At 36.4% G+C, this 27,780-nt stretch overlaps 3 protein-coding genes across 5 annotated transcripts in view; 2 read left to right on the top strand and 1 right to left on the bottom strand.

Moving 5' to 3' along the window:
- SH3BGRL (SH3 domain binding glutamate rich protein like) overlaps positions 1-27,780 on the bottom strand; it is a 523,004-nt gene that overhangs the window by 89,584 nt on the left and 405,640 nt on the right. Inside the window, exon 2 of the mRNA XM_050776452.1 lies at positions 4,146-4,289. Coding sequence (XP_050632409.1) covers positions 4,146-4,190 — 45 coding nt within the window. The 5' untranslated portion in view covers positions 4,191-4,289. The remainder of the gene's footprint in view (positions 1-4,145; positions 4,290-27,780) is intronic.
- Positions 1-27,780, top strand: part of LOC126946313 (40S ribosomal protein S24) — a 1,171,839-nt gene that overhangs the window by 780,313 nt on the left and 363,746 nt on the right. The gene's annotated exons all lie outside the window — the stretch shown is intronic.
- Positions 4,571-27,780, top strand: part of HMGN5 (high mobility group nucleosome binding domain 5) — an 86,915-nt gene continuing 63,705 nt past the window's right edge. For both annotated transcript variants that reach the window (XM_050776405.1, XM_050776403.1), the window contains exons 1-2: positions 4,571-4,659; positions 11,418-11,597. The gene's annotated coding sequence lies outside the window, so the exon portion shown is untranslated. The remainder of the gene's footprint in view (positions 4,660-11,417; positions 11,598-27,780) is intronic.

Raw genomic sequence — 27,780 nt, 5'->3', positions numbered from 1 at the left:
CAAACATCTTGCTTGGATTCAAGCTCTATGGTTTACTAACTGTGTAACCTTGAGAAAGTTATTTACTCTTTGAACCTGTATACTGTATTTCCTTCTCTGAAAAACAGAGATAATCATAGTGCTTAATTCAAAGGATTATTTTTTTTTAAATGAGATAGTATCTGACATACTTAAGGGTTTCTACTGACTATCATTATTATGGTTACCATCAAGAAGTCCATTACTTTGGTCTGAGCAAAGATTTTTTGGGTAAAACCTGAAAAACAGGCAATGAAAGTAAAAATAGACAAATGGAACTACATTAAGCTAAAAAGCTTCCGCACAGCAAAGGAAACAATCAATAAAGTGAGGAGAAACCTAGAAATGGGAGGAAATATTTTCAAACTATCCATCTGACAAGAGATTAATATGTGCAATATATAAGGGAGTCAGTAGCAAAAAAGAAACCCACAAACAAACAAATAATCCAATTTTTTAAAATGGCAAATGATTTCAATAAACATTTCACAAAAGAAGACATACAAATTGCAAACAGGTATAAGAAAAACTGTTCAGCATCACTAACCATCAGGGAAATGCAAATCAAAACCATAATGAGTAACATCTGACTCCAATTAAAATGGCTATTACCAAAAAGATAACAAATGCTGGTAAGGGCACTGAGAAAGCGGAATACTAGTATACTTTTGGTGGGAATGTAAATTAGTACCGCTGCTATGGAAAACAGCACAAAGATTTCTCAAAAAAGCAAAAATAGAACTACCACATGATCTAGAGCTGCCATGGAAAACAGCATAGAGGTTCCTCAAAAAACAAAAATAGAACTACCACATGATTTAGCAATCTCACTTTTGGGTATATATCCAAAAGACAGGGTATCAGTATATCAAAGAAATATCTGCACTCCCATGTTTATTAAATAACTATTCAAAATAACTATGATATGTGGCTAAGTGTCCATCAATGGATGAACGAATAAAGGAAATGTGATATATATATTATATATATAAAATATATATACACACACACATACATATACACACACAAAATAAAATATTATTCAGCCATAAAAAAATGACATTCTGTTATTTGTGACAACATGGATGAGCCTGGAGGACATTATTTTAAGTGAACTAAGACATAACACAGAAAGGCAAAAGACATATCACACCTTCTCACCCAAGTGGGAGCTAAAAAAGTCGATCCCATGAAGATACTGAGTAGAATGGTGGTTACCAGAGGCTGAGAAGGGTAGGGGGAAAGAGGGATGAAGAGAGGTTGGTTAATGAGTACAAAACTACAGTTAGATAGAAGGAATAAGATCCACTGTTCAATTGCACAATAGGGTGACTATAGTTACCAATATAATTTACTGTATAGCTAGAAAAAAACAGCTAGAATATTTGGAATGTTCCCAACACAAATAAATGATAAATGTTTGCAGTAATGGATATCCTAATTACCCTAATTTGATCATCACACATTGTGTGCATGTATCAAAATATCATATGTTCCCCATAAATATGGGCAATTATGATATATCAATAAAAATTAAAAATGGAATCCATTGCAAAGACCAACATACTTGTTTTCATTTCTAAACCTTTAAGAAGCAAATGCTACTCTTCACTATTAGGCCACTTTTTTTTAACTTTTTTTTTAATAAGGCTATGAGGTACAAAGACTCTTGGGATATAGACAAAATAAGTTAACATTGTCTTGCCAATTATCACAGATCCAGATCCCCCAGTCTGCCCAGTATAACCAGTATAACATCTATTATTGTTGTTGTTTTTTTTTTAATGACAATCAGTAGGAAGATTAAGAAACAGTCATTATATATTTATAAATTGCTACTACCAATCCAAAGCAAAGAAGCTTTTAACTGTTCTTCAGACAACTAAACTTAGTCACTTCAAATTGAAGTATCTCACTATCTTCAATTGTAGGGTTCCATCAGGATATTTGCTCAAAACTTTCTAACTTATGTATTAAAACAAACAGGGCATCAATCTTAAAGGAAAACTTTAGTACAGCAAACTGAAAAGTGCCTTTCTGAAGTAAATAATCACCACTCCATTGATGTTACAAAGAAGTACTCACTTTACACTGTTTTAGCATTATTTAAAAGTGTTGTAATATTATAATAAAGCAAGGATTTATTTTGGTATTATGAAGTAGAATTTTGATAACAGGTTCATATGAACTGTAATTACTACAGTAGATAAATTTCTAATTACCCATGATTAAAAAACTGAAATAAAATACAAATACCATAAACATCTGCCATTTGCATGGTCTTCAACAATAGAGTCCAACAAAGATGGGAACAATAGACACTGGAGACTACAGAGGAGGGAGGGAGGAAGGCAAAGGTTGTAAAATTACCTATTGGGTACTACACTCACTACCAGGGTGAGAAGTTCAGTGGTACCCCAAACCCTGCACAGTATATCCATGTATCAAACCTGCACATGTACCCTTGGAATCTAAAATAAAAGTTGAAATCTAAAAAAAAAAAAAATGGAATCCAATAAAGGAAATAATAGAAGACAGCAGCCATTTCTAAGGCTCTTGGAAACTTAAGACTTAACAAAGAGAGGTGCAGTTATTCTTACTTGAACAGAAATTCTGAAAGCAGTTTCTTCTTGAATCTACTTTTGAAGGAGGGGTAGAGGAAGGAGAAAGCAAAGGATAAATAACAGTATTGAAACTGTATGACTCCCAAAGCAAAACTAACTGCCTGATCTGTTCAGTCTCGTTAGGGGTTTAACTAAAGGCATTAAGCTGGACTTTACAATTATTGGATTGAGTTGAGACTCTGAGCAACTCAAATTTTACTTTGAAGTATTAGACAATATGTATGGAAAATAATAAAGCAAGAGGCTCATAAAATGAAGTCCAAAGGCAATATAAAAGTTGTTCTTTTTTTCAACCTAAACTTGTTCAAAAAATGTAAGTTTAAATTTTCTGATATTCCAAAATTGCATAAACACATCCACACACGGTGGACAGAGAAGACAAAGTTCAAATATCAAGGTTCTTGTGATTTAACATAACCTCCAGTTCTATTCCACATCCTCTCAGGTGTAAATAAACAAGCCAAAAAATAAAAACACACAACAACCTGGATTAGCTCTGCTCTGCAGCTCAAGAAGAAGGAAGGGGTTCCTATATCCTACACCCTGAGCCCACACATCTGTTCTCGCCACTGTCTGCCTTTCTCTTGAGTTGTGAAAAGCAGAAGTACTTTCATTTATCACGAATATGCACTCATCTTGCACCCCAGTTTATCATATTCTCCCGACAGCTGCTGAAAATTTGTTATTCTAAATTAAGAGTAAGTGAATCCATGAAGGAGAAAGTCCTATCATTTGAAGCAGCAGCCACTCAGCCTGCCACTACACAAGAAGCAACTGAGTTCTCAATATATTTGAAGCAGTGAGGGAACTTTAAAAGTAAAATATTTTGAAAAAATAGAAAAAGTCAAAATAAGGGACAATATGGGGGGGGGAAAAGTGAATCTCTTGTCACATTAAGTTAAAAAAAATTTACGTCATTGTTCCCAACTTCCCCTCCCAGTTTGTCCAGTTCTAACAGGCCTTTAAGCTCAAGTTAACCACTCTCTTCTACACACTCTCAAAATAACTCTATTACCAGGGTCTCACTCACCCAGAATAATCACAATGCCTCAGTAGGCCTCCACTCAAACCCCACCAGTTACAGCACGTGTACCCCCATCATTTACAGAAGTGCACTCCTCCTTGCCTCAGTACTTAGGGCGTATTCATCAAATGTCTCACTCTTGAAACTCACCAGTGTGCGATTTTACTTGACTTCACGTAACCCTAAAGACCGTATAGCACCAACTCCCATCTCCCAAAACTTGGTAGCTTTCGTTTTCCTTTAAAGGAGAAATGTGCCCCCCAATGTCACGAAGCAAACAAAGCTGAACTCTATGGGGGAAAAAAAAAATGAAATCGATGCAACAAAGGGAAAAAAGGGAAGAAGAGGGGAGGGGTGGGGGATGCATGAGTCTTCCGAAGGAGAAGCTGCCAGAGGAACTTCTGCATTTTAATGGTTCTGGGGCAGGAGAGGACTGGTGTGTAGGAAAACAACAAAGGTGGACACCCCACTCTCCTTACCGCCGTAGAGCCAGAAGAAGATGCAATATATACACGGATCACCATCCTGGGAACAGCGGCTGCGGTTGTTTGGGTCCTGAAAAGGGCTGTGGAGCAGCTGCAGCAATGGCTGGAATCCAGCTAGGGGCTGAAACAGCGGTTGGCAGAGAAGGGTGGGGGAAGGTGGAAGGGGAACTCGCCAGAGCCCCGCCTCCGCCTTTAGCAGCTTCCACCGGGCTCTCAAAGCGCTGCAGTTCCAGCCCAAAACCCCGGAAGGAACTGGCTGTTTGCATCAATTCTATTTTTTTTTTTTTTAATAGGGAATCTCGAATAGCACCGCGAGATCTGTTGAAACATTGATTTTTGACGATTCCTTCCCTGAGAAGAGGGCGAGGAGAAGAAGAAAGAAAAAGGAGAACTGAATTGAATTAGATTAGCATGAAAGACCTTTTCACGCGGAGACTAAAAGTGCTGCGCATAACTTCCTGCTCAGAAATGTATGCAAATAAGAAGACAGATCCTGAAAGAGCAAGCTGTATGTTGAAAACCCATGTTCTCAAAGCCTTGCGCATTTTGAGATTCCTATTATGTAGTGATTTTTCTGATCTTAGCTCGTTGTAGGAATTAGGCACTAAAGTACTGAGCAATGCCACAGAGTTTTGAAGGAAAGTTTCAGGTTTCCTTAAGCCCAGAAATGGCAGGATTGGTTTTCTTTTTGAATTTTGTGTTTTGTTAATTAGGGAACCCTGCTTCCGTGGGAATTTGCAGGAGGCCTGATTGGCAAGTTTAAGAATGAAGGAAAAAATTACAAAGAAAAAATTGAAAATATTGTGTAAAACGATGGATAATTTTAGTTTTGTTTTGCTTTTTAACTGACTGAAGTAAGGTATTTGGGAGAACATATTGCAGATGTTGAAATGGTGAAGAGAGAGAGTAGATGGTTATTTGTAGCTCTAAGGAAATGAGCAAACAGTTGATAATGTCCAGAGACAGACTATATACTTCAAAGTGTAATTTTAGGTTCCCAGATCATGTTAAATGAACAGAAAAAAAGGAATTTGCAAGATGAATGAGAATGGAGAGAAGGAGTGAGTCGCTTGTCCTACTTCTTTACCTTTGCTGTTTTTCCACTGTCTCCAGTCTATGGTTTGCTATCTTTGTCTAGGCTCAGTAATTACAATAGATTTGTAACTGTTCCTTATCCACAGGTTTTTGCTTCTCCAATCTGTCTTAAATACTAATTCCAAATTGATCTCTTTACATGTTGTCTTTAAAACAACCTCAAGAGGTAGGTGCTATTACATTAATTTTACAGATGAAGAAACTGAAACTCAGAAAAATAATTTTCCTAAACTCATATAGTTAGTAAATTCTAGAGTCAGGACTAGAATCAGGTCCAACCAACTCCAGAGGCCACTTTCTTATTATTAATATTGTTTTAATTATACTTTAAATTATAGAGTACATGTGCACAACGTGCAGGTTTGTTACATATATACATGTGCCATATTGGTTTTCTGCACTCATCAAGTCCTCATTTACATTAGGTATTTCCCCTAATGCCGTCACTACCCCAGCTCCTCACCCCTTGACTGGCCCCAGCATGTGATGTTCCCTGTCCTATGTCCATGGGTTCTCAGCGTTCAACTCCCACCTATGAGTGAGAACGTGCAGTGTTTGGTTTTCTGTCCTTGTGATAGTTTGCTTAGAATGATGGTTTCCAGCTTCATCCATGTTACTGCAAAGGACATGAACTCATCCTTTTTTATGACTGCATAGTATTCCATGGTGTGTATGTGCCACCTTTTCTTAATCCAGTCTATCACTGGGATATTTGAGTTGGTTCCAAGTCTTGCTATTGTGAATAGTGCTATAATAAACATACATGTGCATTTGTCTTTATTGTAGAAAGATTTATAATCCTTTGGGTATATGCCCAGTAATGGGATTGCTGGGTCAAATGATATTTCTAGTTCTAGATCATTGAGGGATTGCCACACTGTCTTCCACAATGGTTGAACTAATTTACACTCCCACCAACAGTGTAAAAGCATTCCTATTTCTCCAAACCCTCTCCAGCATCTGTTGTTTCCTGACTTTTTAATGATTGTCATTCTAACTAGCATGAGATGGTATCTCATTGTGGTTTTGATTTGCATTTCTCTCATGACCAGTGATGATGAGCATTTTTTCTTGTGTCTTTTGGCTGCATAAATGTCTTCTTTTGAGAAGTGTCTGTTCATATCCTTTGCCCACTTTTTGATGGGGTGTTTTTTTGTTTTTTTTTTTTTTTTCTTGTAAATTTGTTTAAGTTCTTTGTAGATTCTGGATATTAGCCATTTGTCAGATGGGTAGATTGCAAAACTTTTCTCCCATTCTGTAGTTTGCCTGTTCACTCTGATGATAGTTTCTTTTGTTGTGCAGAAGTTCTTTAGTTTAATTAGATCTCATTTGTCTATTTTGGCTTCTGTTGCCATTGCTTCTGGTGTTTTAGTCATGAAATCTTTGCCCATGCCTGTGTCCTGAATGGTATTGCCTAGGTCTTCTTCTAGGGTTTTTATGGCGTTAGGTCTTTCATTTAAATCTTAAATCCATCTTGAGTCAATTTTTGTATATGGCATAAGGAAGGGATCCAGTTTCAGCTTTCTACATATTGCTAGCCAGTTTTCCAGCACCATTTATTAAGTAGGGAGTCCTTTCCCCATTGCTTGTTTTTGTCAGGTTTGTCAAAGATCAGATGGTTGTAGATGTGTGGTATTATTTCTGAGGGCTCTGTTCTGTTCCATTGGTTTATATCTCTGCTTTGGTACCAGTACCATGCTGTTTTGGTTACTGTAGCTTTGTAGTATAGCTTGAAGTCAGGTAGCATGATGCCTCCAGCTTTGTTCTTTTGGCTTAGGATTGTCTTGGCAATGCAGGCTCTTTTTTTGGTTCCATATAACTTTAAAGTGGTTTTTTCCATTTCTGTGAAGAAACTCAATGGTAGCTTGATGGGGATAGCATTGAATCTATAAATTACTTTGGGCAGTATGGCCATTTTCACGATATTGATTCTTCCTATCCATGAGCATGGAATGTTCTTCCATTTGTTTGTGTCCTCTTTTATTTCATTGAGCAGTGGTTTGTAGTTCTCTTTGAAGAGGTCCTTGACATCCCTTGTAAGTTGGATTCCTAGGTATTTTATTCTCTTTGAAGCTATTGTGAATGGGAGTTCACTCATGATTTGGTTCTCTGTCTGTTATTGGTGTATAGAAATGCTTGCGATTTTCACACATTGATTTTATACCCTGAGACTTGCTAAAATTGCTTATCAGCTTAAGGAGATTTTGGGCTGAGACAATGGGGTTTTCTAAGTAAACAATCATGTCATCTGCAAACAGGGACCATTTGACTTCCTCTTTTCCTAATTGAATACCCGTTATTTCTTTCTCTTGCCTGATTTCCCTTGCCAGAACTTCCAACAGTATGTTGAATAGGAGTAGTGAGAGAGGGCATCCTTGTCTTGTGCCGGTTTTCAAGGGAATCATCCCAGTTATTGCCCATTTAGTATGATATTGCCTGTGGGTTTGTCATAAATAGCTCTCATTATTTTGAGATATGTTCCATCAATACCTAGTTTATTGAGAGTTTTTAGCATGAGGGGCTGTTAAATTTTGTCAAAGGCCTTTTCTGCATCTATTCAGATAATCATGTGGTTTTTGTCATTGGTTCTGTTTATGTGATGGATTACATTAATTGATTTGCATATATTGAACCAGCCTTGCATCCCAGGGATGAAGCCAACTTGATTATGGTGGATAAGCTTTTTGATGTGCCACTGGATTAGGTTTGCCAGTATCATCGGAGATATTGACCTAAAATTATCTTTTTGTTGTTGTTGTGTCTCTGTCAGGCTTTGGTATCAGGATGCTGCTAGCCTCCAGAGGCCACCTTCTTACCTATTACTGTTAACTCACTGCCAGGAAGAAGGAAAGTACTAAAAAAAAAGTTAGCTACTTTTTCATCCTAAAACACCACTTTCTTATATCACTGAAGACGATGTAGGCAGAAATACTTAAATTAGCTCTCCATTAACCATCAAACTAAACCTAAATTATGTTGCTAAACAGTTTTCGCCATAATCTAGGCCCACACTATTCATACAATCTTACTTATTGCTCTCTCAAACTAACTTCCCTAGGTATGCAATCATTGTTGGCTACCCGCTGCAATTATCATGCTTATGGTCACTCTCATGCCTTTGCTCTTCCTGTTTCTTTCTTCGCCTTCTCCCCACATTCTCATAACCTTTTCTGCCCTCTCCACTTATCCAACTCTTGCCTTTTCTAGACACAACTCAAAATCTTTATACAAATAATCAGGCAAAAGTAAGTCAGCATGATCTAGTCACCCTCCTCATTGCCAACATCAGGGCTTCTGTTATTGCACTTTTTGGCCTATTCAACAGGAGACTCTTTCTTCTGGGTTTTTTTTTTTTTTTTTTTTTTTTGCAAAATGAACATAATTTGTCTTATACTATCGTAGTACGACCTCCCTTTCCCCTCTCAAGTGGACACTGCTATGCTCTCACCCGTCACTCAGAACTAAGAGTCTCCAGGTGAGTAATTTTCATTCGCCACACCAAAAGTAGCTGAATTTTCTTGATCAGCAAATGCCCCCTCAGCAGAAGCACTCTTTATCATCACTGAGCTCTTTGGAGTTGTAATTCACCCTCTTTTCTTGCCCTGATAATTCCTCACTTTCCTCTTGAGGTCTTTGATATTTTTCATGTATTATAAAATACCTTCCAACATTTTAAATTCCCTTTATCAAGAGAGTTGTTCCAGATCACCTAGTCCCCACCATTTCCAGAAGCAGAAATTTTGCCTACTTTTAAACTTTTGAAAAAATTAAAATATTATTTACCTACAAAACACTACAAAATTACAGTGTAGAAATGTTTAATGAACTATCTGAAAAACATTATCATGTCAACTTCATTGAATATTAAGTTTACTATTTGTAAATATTTCATTTCATTTGAAAACAATTTGGAGTTTACATTTTTATCTCACATAAGCAGAATTCCTGTTTCTGCAGAGAAATCACTGTCAAGCATATTTTAATGAATTGTTTGTGGCTGACAATTTTTAAATTTTAAAACAAAGTTATACAAATCTTAGAATATGTTTGCTTAATATTTATATTTAAGAAGGATTATAGGTACATTTGCATTTTTATGTTTGATACACTGTGAAGTGGTGTGTATTAGTCTGTTTTCACACTGCCATAAAGAAATACCAAAGACTGGGTAATTTATAAAGGAAAGAGGTCTAATTGACTCACAGTTCTGCATAGCTGGGGAGGCCTCAGGAAACTTACAATCATGGTGGAAGGCAAAGGGGAAGCAAGCTTGGACCTTCTCACATGGCAGCAGGAGAGAGAAGAGGGAGGAGCAAGGGGAGAAGAGCTCCTTATAAAACCATGAGATCAGCCGGGCTTGGTGGCTCATGCCGGTAATCCCAGCACTTTGGGACGCTGAGATGGGCAGATCATGAGGTCGGGAGATCGTGACCATCTTGGCCAACAAGGTGAAACCCCGTCTCTACTAACAATACAAAAATTAGCCCGGCGTGGTGGTGGCCACCTGTAATCCCAGCTACCCAGAAAGCTGAGGTGGGAGAATTGCTTGAAACCGGGAGGCAGAGGTTGCAGTGAGCAGAGAGCGCGCCACAGAACTCCATCCTGGGGACACAGGTAGACTCAAAAACAAAAAAAAAACAAAAAAAAACCCAAAAAAAACATGAAATCTCATGAGAACTCTTTCACTATCACTAGACCAGCATGGGGGAAACCACCCCCATGATCCAGTCATCTCCCACCTGGTCTCTCCCTAGACGTGTGGGGATTATGGGGATTACAATTCAAGATGAAATTTGGATGGGGACACAAAGCATAACCAAATCTTCGTGTTTCCAAAATAAGAATGCCTGGAGTCTTAGTGGTATTCAAAGAGCCTTGATTTTTGGAAGAACCACCAACATCACTCAATGATGCCCTGGTGCCCACCTTCCTGCCTGTTCTGGCAGATGGGAGATCAGTAATATAACATTTTTTCTCTATTAACACACAACACATTAACATATAAATATGTAAATCACATACAAAATTACCACACATTGGAAGATATACTGTTGTTCTCCTCAAGTACCAGCAGAAGGGGAGTATAGGCAGAGGAGATAGGGTAGGTTAAGTAACAGAGTGTTATGCTTAAGAATTCTTAGGCTGTCTCAGTCACCTGCTATGTAGCGATGGGCATCAGCAGGAAGCAACTTTTACTCCTTACCAGAGGGAGTCCTGGAAGTATTGTGTTTAGAGGTCTGATCTCACCCCAGATGGTACGTTCATAATTAGAGTCACTAGAGGGCGCCACTCACCTATAGAAAATAAATGTGCACGGCTTTGTAAAGCCAGACTTACAGATGTAACTTTAGGTGGGAACTGAACAATGAGATCACTTGGACTCGGGAAGGGGAACATCACACACCGGGGCCTATCATGGGGAGGGGGAAGGGGGGAGGGATTGCATTGGGAGTTATACCTGATGTAAATGACGAGTTGACGGGTGCAGCACAGCAACATGGCACAAGTATACTTATGTAACAAACCTGCACGTTATGCACATGTACCCTACAACTTAAAGTATAATAATAATAAAAAATAAATAAATAAATAAATAAATAAATAAAAAGAAAAAAAAAAAGAGATGTAACTTTTATTAGCTCTTTACAGAATTCCAACGGAGGGATAGAATGTCATTTCATGCGTTGTTCCTGAGCAGTAACAGTAAATGGTCTCAAGGAACAATAAGGCTCTACTCAAGAGCAACAGCTATTTCCAAAACCTTTTGATAGTTTGAGTAAGGGTTACTGCCCCACTCTTCCCTTAGGTATCACTGACTCCAGAGGAGAAGCCAGTAAATGTGGTTATCATTAGAAAGAGACAAGATAGGATAGGGTGGAATTTTAAACCCCTTAAAACCTCAGAAGTCAGTCTCATCCTCTGTGATGGTTAATATTGAGTGTCAACTTGATTGGATTGAGGACGCAAAGTATTGTTCCTGGGTGTGTCTGTGAGGATGTTGCCAAAGGAGATTAACATGTGAGTCAGTGGACTGGGAGATGCTGACCCACGCTCAGTCTGGGTGGGTACCATCTAATCAGCTTCCAGCACTGCTAGGATAAAAGCAGGCAAAGGAACGTGGAAGGACTAGACTGGCTTAGACTCCCAGCCCACATCTTTCTCCCTTACTAGATGCTTCCTGCCCGTGAACATCGGAATCCAAGTTCTTCAGCTTTGAGACTCTTGGACCTTCAACCACAGACTGAAGGCTGCACTGTCGGCTTCCCTATTTTTGAGGTTTTGGAACTTGGACTGGCTTTCTTGCTCCTCAGTCTGCAGACGGCCTAATGTGGGACTTCACCTTGTGATCATGTGAGTCAATACTTCTTAATAAATTCCCCTTTATATATACGTCTATCCTATTAGTTCTGTCCCTCTAGAAAACCCTAATATGCTCTCTATCTTCCCCCCACATCCTACCAGTAATAACTCCATAGAGTGGTTGTCCAGAAATTACTTATGAACACCTCCAGTTACAGTGAGCTGAAAATTCCAGAGGCATTTCCATTCTGCTTTTAGTCAGCTTAAAACATTAGAAAATTATTTTCTGAGATTAAGCTGAGATCTGTTTCCTTTCATGTTTCTTTGATTCTAATAATTACCCATCATAAACTCATCTTTATCCTTGTAATATGAAGCCTTCTCTTCTCCAACTTAATATTTCCTGTTTCTCTAACCATTTTTCATATGTTGTGATCTCTAGAGATGTCTCTAAATATGTTTCAGTTTGTCCGTTTCTCTTTTCTACAAAAGGTCGTCCCAGAATTGAATGTCATAATTCAAGTATGGTATGACTAGCATTGTATAAATTAGCATAGGGTCCTCATTCTGGACACTGTGTTTCTCTTTTAGCCCTTTTATTTTCCAAGGAATAGTATTTCATTGTGGTTTTAATTTACATTTCCCTGATTACTAAGAAGTTGTGCATCTTTTCATATATTTATTGCCATTGATATATTTTTTTTGTGGAATATCTGTTAAGAATTTTTTCCATTTTTCTAGTTTTTTTTTGTCTTTGTCTCTATTCCTAATAGGAGCCTTTTGTCCCTTATGTGTTGCAAGTAACTTTTATCCTTAGGCTAGCTTTTTTTTTAACATTTTTAATTAGTCATATGTAAAATATTTTTCTTTATGGTTAATGCTTTTCTGTGTTTTTTTTAAGAAATCTTTCCAGACCCTGAGAACATGAAGATGTTATCTTATATTTATTTACAAAAGCTTTATTGTGGTGTTTTTTCCATTTAGATCTACAATCCACCTGGAATTGATTTGTGTGTAAGGTTTGAGATATACGTCAAGTTTAATTTTTTTTTTTCAAATAGATATCCAATTATTCTAGCACCAATAATTGAAACTACACCCTTTTGCCACTGTTTTGCAATACCACCTTTGTCAAAGATCTAATGATTATACATTCATGAGTCTGTTTCTGGTGTCTGTATGCTGTTTCATTTGTCTATTTGTCCACCTTTGTGCCATTACCACACTATATTAATTACTAGAAATTTAAATATCTTGAAATGTAACATGGCAAGTTATTCTACTTTGGTCTTCTTCGTGAAGTGTCCTGACTATTCATTGCCCTTTATATTTCCTTTTAAAAAGGTAGAATGTTTATAACTGCTATATAGAAATACAATTGATTATAGTATGTTGACCTTGTATGAAGTAATTTTCTAAACTCATGTGTGAATATTAATAGTATAATCTGTATATTCTTTTATATTTTCTATTTACACAATTATATCAACCATAAAAAATTGCAGCTCTATTTTTTCCTTCCAATCTTATACTTTTTATTCATTTTCATTTCATTATTTCCTTTGACACCTCCAAAACACTCATTCCTTTCACCATTGTTGTGTAACAACCCCAAGACTTAGTGACATGAAGCAACCATCTTATTATACTCACAGATTCTGCAGGTCAAGAATTCAATCAGGGCACAGAGGTGACTATTTGTCTCTTCTCTACTGTAATTAGGACCTCAGCTGGAAAGCCTTGAAGGCTGGGAGTCACTTGATGGCTGCAGGCTAAAACCATTTGGAGGTTTCTTTATTTGTGTGTCTGGTGCCTGTGTTGAGATGAGTCAAACATTAAGCTCAGTTGTAAATGCTGACTAGAGTGCCTGCATATGGCCTCACCACATGACTTTCTCATGGCATGGCAGCTTCGGAGAGTTGATGTTCTCATACTGCAGCTTACAGTCCAATGAACAAGGCAGAAACTAGATCATCTTTTATGACCTTATCTCGGAAGTCACATACCATCACTTCTCCAAAAAGCTATAATCCAGGAACAAGAATAAAACAAACAATGGAATGGACTCCAAAGGGACCTTTAAGGTGACTTGGATAGGCTCAAAAAGCAACAGTTATATGTCTTTGAAAAAAGATAGCATCATCTGGAGCTTCATTATTAGTACCACATTTTCATCACAAGGTCTAGCACTCAATTGAAAATAATCTTACCTAAAAAAATGGATGTGACTGAAAACTAAAGACTAGAAAAGCACACAAAAATTAAAAAGACATATTACTATAAAAGGAGCAGCAAAAAAAAAATTATTACTGACTGTATGTCAGAACAGATGAGAGGCAGAAGACAATGGAAACAGGGCTTCAATATTCTAAAAGAATATAACTGTCAGCATAGAATATAACTGTGCTAAAATAATAACTGTCAGCATAGAAATCTAAAGCCAACAAAAATATCCCTTACAAACTAGTGTGAAATAAAGACACTTTCAGATAAACAAAAGAGAATTATTCACCAGAAGTTTCACACTAATTGAAATGCTAAAGGATGTATTTCAGGTAAAATAAAAGATTATAGCCAAGAGACGCAGCAAGAAGTGAAGAACGACACAAATGTCAAATATCTGAGTAAATCTGAATGAGCAATGTGTGAAACAATAATAATGTGTGTTGTGAGTTTAAAATATGTACAGAACTAAAAAACATAAGAAAATTTTAAAATTGTATATATAATTAAAAACCTTCCCACAAAGTAAACCATAGGCCCAGATTGTTTCATTGGCAAAATTTACCAAACATTTAAGGAATAAATAATGCCAATTTTACCCATATTCTTCAATATAATAGATTAAAAAAGATATTTCTCAATCATTTCAAGGGCAGCTTATTGTTCATTCCAAAGCTTGATGAGTACATTTCAATAAAAGAAATTCACAGGCCTATCTCATCTCTTGAAAAATAGAAGCAAAGTTGCTAAACTAAGTAGTATCAAACCAAATCCAGTAGCATATAAAAAGGATAGTACTTTATGACCAAGTTGGATTATTCTAACTGTTAAGCAGAACATTGGGCATCACTTACTAATCCCTGGAATTGACTCTAATAGCATATGCCCATTGCATTGCTTTATCAGAGTCACAAAGAACATAATGCAGTCAAGCCCTGGATAAAACAACACTTTACTTACATAGAAAAAAGACAGAGCAAAATCAGCTTCAATGGTGTGTGTTGGTACCCCCAATGGCCAGCCAGTACCCCCTAGCAACAAACACAAAGCAATTGGATAAGCATACCCTTCTTGTGCCTTAGAAGAAGGACCCTTATCCACACCCACCCCAACCCAGTCTGAAAGACAGAAGGCTAGGACATGCCTGAGAGCCATTGATGCATACACATAGTAAAACAAAAGAACACTTAGTAAGTCTGAAACAGAAAAATATTTCCAGCCTGGAACAGGGTTTGTAGGCTGCTTATCTCTTGCTAAGGAAATGTTTTAGTCCCAACACCTATTTTAAATGGCCAAGTGGGGGTCAAAAGACTGCATGCACAAGACTGCCTTTCCCAACACTAAGAAATCATGGTTGGTTCAACATTTGAAAAGCAATCAATGTAATATGCCTCATTAACTTAAGAAAGAAGAAAAATCACATGATCATCTCAATAGATGAAAAAAAGTAATGTGATAAATTCAACTTCCTTTCATGATTAAAAAATTAGCAAACTAGAAATAAAAAGGAGCCTCTTTAATCTGTTAAAACATGTATATAAAAAGCTAAAGCAAACACTGTACTTGGTGGTGAAATGCTAAACTTCTTCCTGCGACAATGGGAATGAAATATAAATAACTGCTATTACCTCTTCTACTCAACATAGTGCTAGATATTCTAGGCAATCTGATAAAAGAAGAAAAATAAAATAAAGTTATAATTATTGGAAGGGAATAAATTTAAATGTAGCCAATTGTAAATAATATACATGTATATAGAAAATTTAAAAAAAAACTAATAAACTATTTTAAATAATAAATGGTTTGAGCAAGATAACTGCCTGAAAAATCAATATATAAATAGAATGGTATTTGAAAATATTAGCAATAGACATGGGAAATAAAAATGTTTAAATATACCATTTAAAATAACCTAAAACAATATTGAGCGAAAAGAACAGAGTTGGAGGACTGACACTACCCAATTTCAAGGCTTACTATAAAACTACAGTAATCAAGACAGTGTGGTATTGGTGAAAGAACAGACAAATAGACTAAGGGAACAGACTAGAGAGCCTATAAATAGACCTACATTAATATAGTCAAATTACCTTTAATAATGAAGGCAATTGAGCTAATGAGATAGTTCTTTTAACAAATGGTGCTGGAATAACTGGATATCTGCATGTAAAAAAAAATGAGTCTAGATGTGAGATTTTACACCCATTGCAATAATTAACTCAAAATGGATCACTGACCTAAATTTAAAATGCAAAACTATAAAACTCCTAGAAGATACCATGGGAGAAAATCTCGGTGACCCAGAGTTTAACAATGACATTTTAGGTACAACACCAAAGCCACAATCTATAAAAGAAATAATCAATAACCTTAACATCATTAAAATTAACAAATTTCTTACACAGAATATGCAAATTTGCTTAGATAGAAAGTAGATTGGTAGCTGCTAGGGGCTGGTGGTGAGGGATTGGGAAGAATAGAGGGGTTGAGAGGTGAGAACTAAAGGGTATGGGGTTTCTTTATGGAGTGGTGAGAATGTCCTAAAATTGATTGTGGTGATGATTACATAACTGAATATAGTGCAGATAAAAACTACTAGATTGTACACTTTAAAGGAGTAAATTGTATCATATATGAATTATATTTTAATAAATCTGTTACCAAATAAAATGTAAAAGTTCATCTCTGCAGAAGATACTGTCAAGAGAATAAAAAGAGAAGCCACAGACTGGGAGAAAATGTTTACAAAAGACATATCCGATAAGGGACAGTTTTACAAAATATACAAATACTTAACACTCAACAATAAGTAAATGTACAAATACTTAAAACTCAATAATAAGAATGCAAACAACCAACTAAAAATGGGCCACAGATATTAACCAACACCTACCTCATTAAAGAAATTATACAGCTGGCAAATATACATTTGAAAAGATGCTCAACTTCATATGTCATGAGGGAAATGCAAATGGAAACAACAATGAGATATCACTACACAACTATTACAATAACCAAAATCCAGAACACTGACAACAGCAAATGCTGGTGAGAATGTAGATCAACAGGAACATCATTCATTGCTGGTGGAAATACAAAATGGCACAGCCACTTTGGAAGTCAGTTTGGTGGTTTCTTACAAAATGAAGCATACTCATACCATATTACCCAGCAATCATGCTGCTTGGTGTTTCTCCAAAGGAGTTAAAAACTTATGTCTACAGAAACCAGCACATGGATGTTTATAGCAACTTTATTCACAATTGCCTACTCTTGGAAGCAAATAAGATGTCCTTCAGTACATGAATGAACAGATTAACTGTGGTACATCTAAAAATGAAATATTATTAGGTACTGAAAAGAAATGATATATTGAGCCATGAAAATACATAGAGGAAACTTAAATCCATACTATTAAGTGAAATAAGCTAGTCTGAAAAGGCTACATACTGTATGATTCCAACTATGGGACATTATGGAAAAGGCAAAACTATGGATAGAGTAAAAACATCAGTGGATTCCAGGGGTTGGGGGTAGGTAGAGACAAATAGGTGGAGCTATTTGAAAATACAGTCTATTTGAAAACACACAGGCCGAGGAGACAAAATAAAAAAACAATGAAGTACATCTACAAGATCTAGAAAATAGCATCCAAGGGAAAAATCTTAACACACTTATTGGCCTTCAAGAATAGGTAGAGAGAGAGAGGTTCTTGGGCAGCAGACTTTTTAGTGGAACGCTTACAGTCCAGCCAACTGTGGCATGCTATATTTAAAGTGCTGGAATAAGAAAACTTTTACTCTAGAATAGTATATTCAGCAAAAATATCCTTGAACATAAAAGAGAAATAAGACTTTCCCAGGCAAACAAAAGCTGAGAGATTTCATTGACACCAGACCTGTCCTACAAGAATTGATAAAAGGAGGACTTAAGTCAGAAATAAAAGAACATTAATAAGCCATGAGAAATCATCTGAAATACAAAGTAAACTGGTAATAGTAATAAGTACACAGAAAAACAAACAAACAAAAATTGTAGCACTGTGATTGGGGTGTGTAAACTACTCTTAAGTAGAAAGGCTAAATAATGAACCAATCAAAAACACTAATTACAACATTTTGGCTGGGCACAGTGGCTCATGCCTGTAATCCTAGCAATTTGGGAGGCCAAGGCTGGTGGATCTTTTGAGCTTAGGAGTTTGAGACCAACCTGGAAAGTGTAGCGAAACCCCGTCTGTATAATAATAATAATAATAATAATAATAATAATAAGCTGTGCACAGTGGCACATGCCTGTACTCCCAGCTACTCAGGATGCTGAGGTGGGAGGATTGTTTGAGCCCAGGAGGCAGAGATTGCAGTGAGCCATGATTTTGCCATGGCACTCCAGTCTGGGTGAGAAAGTGAGACTCTGTCTCAAAAAAAAAAAAAAAAAAAAAAGGAAAAATAAACAATAATTACAACTTTTCAAGACATAGTACAATAAGATATAAGTAAAAACAACAAAAAGTTAAAACGAGGAATAAAGTTAATATGTATGATTTTCAATAATTTTCTTTTTGCTTGCTTGTTAGGTTTTTTATTCAAACAGTGTAAACTTTCTAGCTAAAAATAATGGGTTATAAGATAGTAACCTCTTGTAAGGTTGTAAGCTTCATGGTAACCTCAAATCAAAAAGCGTACAATAGATACACACAAAAAAAGCAAGAAATTAAATCATACAACCAAAGAAAATCACCTTTAATAAAAGAAAGACAGAAAGGAAGGAAAGAAGAAAGAGGAAACACAAATCAACCAGAAAACAAATAATAAAAAAGCAGGAGCAAATCCTTACAATCAACAATAACACTGACCAGAAATGAACTAAATGCTCCAGTGAACACACATAGACTGGTTGAATGGCTTAAAAAAATACCCAATTACCTGTTGCCTGCAAGAAACACACTTCCCCTGCAAAGGTGCACATGGATCGAAAATAAAAAGATATAAAAATATATTCCATACCAATGGAAACAATAAAAGAGCAGGAGTAGCTACACTAACATCAGACAAAATAAATTTCAAGAAAAAATTCCATAAGAAGTAACAAAGAAAGACACTATATAATCATGAAAGTGTCAATACAGTCAGAAAATATGACAATTTTAAATGTAAATGCACCCAACACTGGAACACCCAGATATATAAAACAAACATTATTAGAGCTAAAAGGAGAAAGAGGCCCCAATACAATAATAGCTGGAGACATCAAACACCCCACTTTCAGCATTGGACAGTTCTTCCAGAAAGAAAATCAACAAAGCAACATTAGAAATAATCTACCCTATAGACCAAAGTGAATTAACAGAAATTTACAGAACATTTCATGCAGTCCCTGCAGAATACACATTCTTCTCAGCACATGGATCATTCTCAGGGGTAGACCATATGTACAGTAACAAAATAAGTCTTTAAAAAATATAAAAAAATTGAAATAATATCAAATATCTTCTCTAACCACAATGGAATAAAACTACAAATCAATGACAAGAGAGACTTAGGAAACTGTAAACACACATGGAAATTAAACAATATGCTCCTGAATGACTAGGGGATCAATAAATAAATTAGGAAGGGAATTTAAAAATTGATTGAAACAAATGATAATGGAAACACAACATACCAAAATCTGTGAGATACCACAAAAGCACTACTAAGAGGGAAGTGTATAGCTATAAGTGCTACAAAAAATAAATAAATAAATAAATAAATAAATAAATAAATACTTCAAATAAGCAACCTAATAATTTATTGTGAAGATGCACTTATTTTACATTGCATGTCTATATCAAAACATCTCATGTGCCCTATAAATATATACAAATATATACACCTACTATGTACCCAAAAAATTAAAAATTAAAAAATTAAAATTAAGTAAAGTAAAAGAACGAGAAAAGCAAGAGCAAACAAAACACAAAATTATTCAAAGAAATGATAAATATCAAAGCTGAAATTAATAAATATGAAATGAAAAAATAATACAAAAGATCAATGAAACAGAAAGTTGGTGTTCTGAAAAGGTAAATAACAAACCTTTAGCCAAACTAATTCTGAAAAAGAGAGAAGACCCAAATAAAATCAGTGTTGAAATATGTAACATTTCAATTGATACTGAAGAATTTCAAAGGATTATTAGTGGCTACTATGAGCAACCATATGCCAATTGGAAAATCTGGAAGAAATTAATGAATTCCTACACAAATACAAGTTACCAAGATTAAACCATGGATAAATTCAAAACCTGGACAGATCAGTAACAAGTAATGAAATTGAAGCCATAATAGAAAGATTTTCAGTAAAGAAAAGCCTGGCACCCAAAGATTTCACTGCTGAATTCCACCAAACATATAAAAAAAGAACTAATACCAACCTACTCACACTATTCAGAAAAATAGAAGAAGAGGGGACACTTTTAAATTCATTATATGAGGCCAGTATTACTCTGATACAAAAAACAAGACACATAAAAAAAGGAGAACTGTAGGTGCATACCTTTGTTGAATATTGACACAAAAATACTCAACAAAATACTTCCAAACTGAATTCAATCACACATTAAAAACATCATTCATCATCACCAAGTAGGATTTATCCCAGGAATTGAAGGATAATTCAAGATATGCAAATCAGTTATTGTTATATATCATATAAAGAGAATGAAATACTAAAATCATATGATTATTTCAATTGATGCTAATGAAGCATTTGAAAAAAATCCAACATCCCTTCATAATAAAAGCCCTAAAAACACTGGGAATAGAAGAAATATACCTTTACATAGTAAAAGCCGTATATGACAGACCCATAGTTAGTATCATAGTTAATGAGGAAAAACTGAAACTCTTTTCTCTAAGATGAAGAACATGACAAGGGTGCCAACTTTCACCATTGATATTCAACATAGTACTGGAAGTCCTAGCTAGACTAATCAGAAAAGAGGAGCAAATAAAGTGTACCCAAATTGGAAGGAAAAATAAAAGTATCCTTGTTTGCAGATGATGTAATCTTATATTTGGTAAAACCTAAAAACTCCTCCAAAGAGCTATTAGAACTAATATACAAATCCAGTAAAGTTGCAGGATACAAAATCAACATATAATAACTACTAGCATTTCCATGTGCCAACAGTGAACAATCTGAAAAATAAATCAAGAAAGTAACCCCATTCACAGTAGTTACAAATAAAATAACTGGGAATTAACTTAAAGAAGTGAATGATCTCTACAATACAAACTATAAAACATTGATGTAAGATATTGAAGAAAAGAAAAAAATTGGAAAGGTATTCCACAATCATGAAAGAATTAATACTGTTAAAATGTTCATGGTACCCAAAGCAATCTACAAATTCAATGTAATATCTGTCAATATAACAATGACATTCTTAACAGAAAAAGTCTAAAAATTTATATGGAACCACAATAAACCCAGAATAGTCAAAGCTTTTCTAAGAAAAAGAACAGAACTGGAGGAATCACATACCTGACTTCAAATTATATTACAAAGGTCTAGTAACTAAAACAGCATGGTAACACCACAAAAACAGGCACACAGACCAATGGAGCAGAATAGAGAAACCAGAAACTAATTCACACACCTAAAGTGAACTTGTTTTCAGCAAAGGCACCAAAAACATACACTGGTGAAAAGAAAGTGACTTCAATAAATGGTGCTGAGAAAACTGGATACTCATTTTCAGAAGAATGGAACTAGATCCCTCTTTCTTGCCATATAGAAAAATCAACTCAAAATGGATTAAAGACTTCAACCTAAGATATCAAACTAAGAAACTACTGAAAGAAAACATTGGGGAAACTCTCCAGGACATTAGACTAGGCAAAAATCCCTTTGAGTAATAACCCACAAGCATAGGAAACCATAGCAAAAGTTGACAGATGATATCAAATTAAGTTAAAAAGCTTCTGCATAGCAAAAAACAAAAACAAAACAAAACAGAAAAATCAATAAAATGAAGAGACAACCCACTCAGTGGGAGAAAATATTTGCAAACTACCCACCTGCATTACTCAGTTCTCACACTGCTATAAAGAATTACGTGAGACTGGGTAATTTGTTTTAAAAGAGGTTTATTTGGCTCACAGTTCTGGAGGCCATGCAGGAAGCATGATGCTGGCATCTGCTTAGTTTCTGGGAAGGTCTCAGGAAACTTTCAATTATTGAGAAAGGCAAAAAGTAAACAAACATGTGTTACCTGGCCAGAGCAGAGCAAGGGGGCAGAAGGTACCATACACTTTTAAACAACCAGTTTTCACAATAATTACTATTGTGATGACAGCTCCAGGAGGGATTGTATTAAACCATGATAAACTGCCCCCATAATACAATCATCTCCCACCAGGCCCCTTCCCCAACATTGGGGATTACAATTGAACATGAGACTTGGGTGAAGACAAAGATCCAAACCGTATCATTCCACCCCGGCCCCTCCCAAAACTCATTTCTTTCTCAAATTGCAAAATACAATCATGCCTTCCCAACAGGCCCCCAAAGTCTTAAATCATTTCAGCATTAACTCAAAAGTCCAAATTTAAAAAGTCTCATCTGAAACAAGGCAAGTCCTTTCCACCTAAGAGCCTGTAAAATCAAAAACAAGTTAATTATTTCCAAGATACAATGGGGATATAGGCATTTAATGAGCACTCCTGTTTCAAAAGGGAGAAATCATTCAAAATAAGGGACTACAGGTCCCACACAAGTCTGAAATCCAGAAAGAAATTTATTAAATCTTAAATCTCCAAAATAATTTTCTTTGACCCCAATATCTCACATCCAGGGCACACTGGTGCAACACTGCTCCAACCCCACATTCCCCCTCCATGCTGCCCTAGTAGAAGTTCCCTATGAAGGCTCCACCCTTGCAGCAGGCTTCTGCCTGGGCATCCAGGCTTTTCCATACGTTCTCTGGAATCTAGGTGTAGGCTACCAAACCTCAACTCTTGTACTCTGCACACCCACAGGCTTAACACAACATGGAAGCCGCCATGGCTTATGGCTTTCACACTCTGAGGCAGTGGCCCAAGCTGCTTCTGGGCCCGTTTTAGCCACAGCTGGGGTTGGAGCAGCTGGGATACAGAAAGCAGTCTCCTGAGGCTGCACAGGGTGGCAAGACCCTGGGCCTGGCTCAGGAAATGATTCTTCCCTCCTAGGCCTCCAGGCCTGTGATGGAAGGGGCTGCCAATCTTGGCTGTCAGCACTTGCTTTTCTCTAAGTTATGCAAATTTCTGCAGTCAGCTTGAATTCCTCCTCTGAAAATGACCTTTTCTTGTCTACCACATGACCAGGCTGCACATTTTCCAAATGTTTATGCTTTGCTTCCCTTTTAAATATAAATTCCAGTTTCAGTTCATTTCTTTGCTGATTGGAAATTTCTTCCATCAGATACCCTAAATCATCTCATAACAAAAGTGACCAAAACGTTTATTATCTTCATCTGAGACCTCCTGAGACTGGCCTTCATTCTCCATATCACTATCAGCATTTTGGTCATAACCTTTCAACCAGTCTCTAGGAAGTTACATACTTTCCTTCATCTTCCTGTCTTCTTCTGAGCCTTCCACACTCTTCCAGCCTCTGCCCATTACCCAGTTCCCATTACCCAGTTCCGCTTCTACAATTTCAGGTGTCTTTATAACAGTACCACACTCCTTGATACCAATTTGTCATATTAGCCAGTTCACGCACTGCTATAAAGAATACCTGAGACTGGGTAATTTATAAAGCAAAGAGGTTTAATTGGCTTATGAGTGGATAAAGAAATTTTGGTACATATACACAGGCAGGCGTACAGGAAGCATAGCAGCATCTACTTCTGGGAAGGCCTCAGGGGGCTTTAACTCATGGCAGAAGGCAAATCAGAAACAGATGTCTTACGTGGCAGGAGCAGGACCAAGGAATGTGTGGGGGGTGGGTGCCACACACTTTTAAACAACCAGATCTCACAAGAATTCATTGTCATGACAACAGTTCCAATGGGAATGATGTTAAAGCATGAGAAATCACCCCATGACCCAATCACCTGCCACCAGGCCCCACCTCCAACGTTGGGAATTATGATTGCACATGAGATTTGGCTGGGGACAAAGAACCAAACCATGTCACCATCTGACAAGGGATTTATAACCAGAATATATAAGGAGCTCAAACAGCTCTACAGGAAAATACCTAGTAATCCAATTCAGAAATAGACAAAAGATTTGAATAGAGATTTCTCAAAAGAAGACACACAAATGATAAACAGATATATGAAAAGGCGCTCAACATCATTGGTCATCAGAGAAATGTATATCAAAACCACGATGAGATATCATCTCACCCCAGTTAAAATGGCTTTTATCCAAAGACAGGCAATAACAGATGCTGGCAAGGATATGGAGAAATGGGAAACCATATACACTGTTGGTAGTAATGTAAGTTAGTACAAACACTATAAAGAACAGTTTGGAAGTTCCTCAAAAAACTAAAAATAGGGCTACCATATGATACAGCAATCCCACTCCTAGGTATATACCCAAAAAGAAAGGAAATCAGTATATCAAAGAGATATCTGTACTCTCATATTTATTACAGCCCTATTCACAATAGCCAAGATTTGAAAGCAACCTAAGTGTCCGTCAACAAATGAATGAAGAAATTGTGGTACATATACACAACTGACTACTATTCAGTCATAAGAAAGAATGAGATCCTTTCTTTTGCAACAACATAGATGGTACTGTAGGTCATTATATTAAATAAAATAAGCCAGGCACAGAAAGACAAACATCACACATTCTCACTTATTTGTGTGTGTTAAAAATTAAAACAATTAAACTCATGAAGATAAAAGCTAGAATGATGGTTACCAGATGCTGAGAAGGGTAGTGGCTAGACAGGGAGAAGTTGGAATGGTTAATGGGTTCAAGTAACAGAAAGAATGAATAAGACCTAGTATTTGCTAGCACAATAGTGTGACTATGGTCAAAAATAATTTAATTATACCTTTTTCAGTAACTGAAAGAGTATAATTGGATAGCTTGTAACCAAAGGATAAATACTTGAGGTGATGGATACCCCATTTACATGACATGATTATTGTGCATTGCATCTCTGTATCAAAATATATTATGTAACCCACAAATATATGCACATACTATGTACCCACGAACATAAAAAATAAATAAAAAACAAACAAAAATTTAAATTTTAATTAATAATAAGTAACATTTGGTGTTAAAGATGTGTGAAGGGATATATAAATTTTCTTTTTTAATTGTTTTTGTTATACAGTAACTTCTACAGTACATGTGCACAATGTGCAGGTTTGATACATTGGTATACATGCGCCATGTTGGTTTGTTGCACGCATCAACTCGTTGTTTACATTAGGTATTTCTCCTATTGCTATCTCTCCCCCAGCCTCCCACCCCTGACAGGGCCCTGTGCATGATGTTCCCCGCCCTGTGTCCAAGTGATCTCATCAGTCAATTCCCACCTATGAGTGAAAATAAACGGTGTTTGGTTTTCTGTGCTTGTGATAGTTTGCTAAGAATGATGGTTTCCAGCTTCATCCATGTCCCTGCAAAGGACATGAACTCATCCTTTTTTATGGCTGCATAGTATTCCATGGTGTATACATGTCACATTTTCTTAATCCAGTCTATCATTGATGGACATTTGGGTTGGTTCCAAGTCTTTGCTATTGTGAATAGTGCTGCAATAAACATACGTGTGCATGTGTCTTTATACTGACATGATTTATAATCCTTTGGGTATATACCCAGTAATAGGATTGCTGGGTCAAATGGTATTTCTAGTTCTAGATCCTTGAGGGATCACCACACTGTCTTCCACAATGGTGGAACTAATTTACACTCCCACCAACAGTGTAAAAGTGTACCTGTTTCTCCACATCCTCTACAGCATCTGTTGTTTCCTGACTGTAATTATTGTCATTCTAACTGGTGTGATGGCATCTCACTGTGGTTTTGATTTGCATTTCTCTGATGGAGAGTGATGATGAGCATTTTTTCTTGTGTCTGTTGGCTGCATAAATGTCTTCTTTTGAGAAATGTCTGTTCATATCTTTTGCCCAATTTTTGATGGGTTGTTTTCTTCTTCTATATTTGTTTAAGTTCTTTGTAGATTCTGGATATCAGACCTTCATCAGATGGGTAAATTGCAAAAATTTTCTCACATTCTGTAGGTTGCCTGTTCACTATGACGGTAGTTTCTGTTGCTGTGCAGAAGCTCTTTAGTTTAATTAGATCCCATTTGTCTATTTTGGCTTTTGTTGCCATTGCTTTTGGTGTTTTAGTCATGAAGTCCTTGCCCATGCCTATGTCCTGAATGATATTGCCTAGGTTTTCTTCTAGGGTTTTTATGGTTTTCTGTCTAACATTTAAGTCTTTAATCCGTCTTGAATTAACTTTTGTATAACATGTAAAGAAGGGATCCAGTTTCAGCTTTCTACATATGGCTAGCCAGTTTTCCCAGCACCATTAATTAAATAGGGAATCCTTTCCCCATTTCTTGTTTTTGTCGGGTTTGTCAAAGATCAGATGGTTGTAGATGTATGGTGTTGTTTCTGAAGCCTCCGTTCCGTTCCATTGGTCTATATATCTGTTTTGGTGCCAATACTATGCTGTTTTGGTTACTGTAGCCTTGTAGTATAGTTTGAAGTCAGGTAACGTGATACCTCCAGCTTTGTTCTTTTTGCTTAAGATTTCCTTGGAAATGTGGGCTCTTTTTTTGTTCCACATGAACTTCAATGTAGTTTTTTTCCAATTCTGTGAAGAAAGTCATTGGTAGCTTGATGGGGATGGCATTGAATCTGTAAATTACCTTGGGCAGTATGACCATTTTCAAAATATTAATTCCTCCTATCCATGAGCATGGAATGTTCTTCCATTTGTTTGTGTCCTGTCCTATTTCACTGAGCAGTGGTTTGTAGTTCTCCTTGAAGAGATCCCTCACATCCCTTGTAAGTTGCATTCCTAGGTATTTCATTCTCTTTGAAGCAATTGTGAATGGGAGTTCACTCATGATTTGGCTCTCTGTTTGTCTGTTATTGGTGTATAGAATGCTTGTGATTTTTGCACATTGATTTTGTACCGTGAGACTTTGCTGAAGTTGCTTATCAGCTTAAGGAGATTTTGGGCTGAGACAATGGGGTTTTCTAAATATACAGTCATGTCATCTGCAAACAGGGACCATTTGACTTCCTCTTTTCCTAATTGAATATCCTTTATTTCTTTCTCTTGCCTGATTTTCCTTGCCAGAACTTCCAACAGTATATTGAATAGGAGTGGTGAGAGAGGGCATCCCTGTCTTGTGCCAGTTTTCAAAGGGAATGCTTCCAGTTTTTGCCCATTCAGTATGATATTGGCTGTGGGTTTGTCATAAATAGCTCTTATTATTTTGAGACACATTCCATCAATACCTAGTTTATTGAGAGTTTTTAGCATGAAGGGCTGTTGAATTTTGTCGAGGGCCTTTTCTGCATCTATTGAAATAATCATGTGGTTTTTGTCATTGGTTCTGTTTATGTGACTGATTATGCTTATTGATTTGTGCATTATGAATCAGCCTTGCATCCCCAGGATGAAGCTGTCCTGATCATGATGGATAAGCTTTTTGATGTGCTGCTGGATTCGGTTTGCCAGTATTTTATTGAGGATTTTCACATCTATGTTAATCAGGGATGTTGTTCTAAAATTCTCTTTTTTAGTTGTGTCTCTGCCAGGCTTTGGTATCAGGATGATATTGGCCCCATAAAATGAGTTAGGAAGGATTCCCTCATTTTCTATTGATTTGAATAGTTTGAGAAGGAAAGGTATTGGCTCCTCTTTGTACCTCTGGTAGAATTTGGCTGTGAATCTGTCTCCTCCTGGACTTCTTTTGGTTGGTAAGCTATTAATTATTGCCTCAATTTCAGAGCCTGTTTTGGTCTATTCAGAGATTCAACTTCTTCC

Source organism: Macaca thibetana, chromosome X (genome assembly GCF_024542745.1).
Source record: "Macaca thibetana thibetana isolate TM-01 chromosome X, ASM2454274v1, whole genome shotgun sequence".
In the NCBI taxonomy this organism is placed as follows: Eukaryota; Metazoa; Chordata; class Mammalia; order Primates; family Cercopithecidae; genus Macaca; species Macaca thibetana.
Note: the sequence above shows the minus strand (reverse complement) of the source record. Positions and strands in the feature narration are given on the sequence as shown.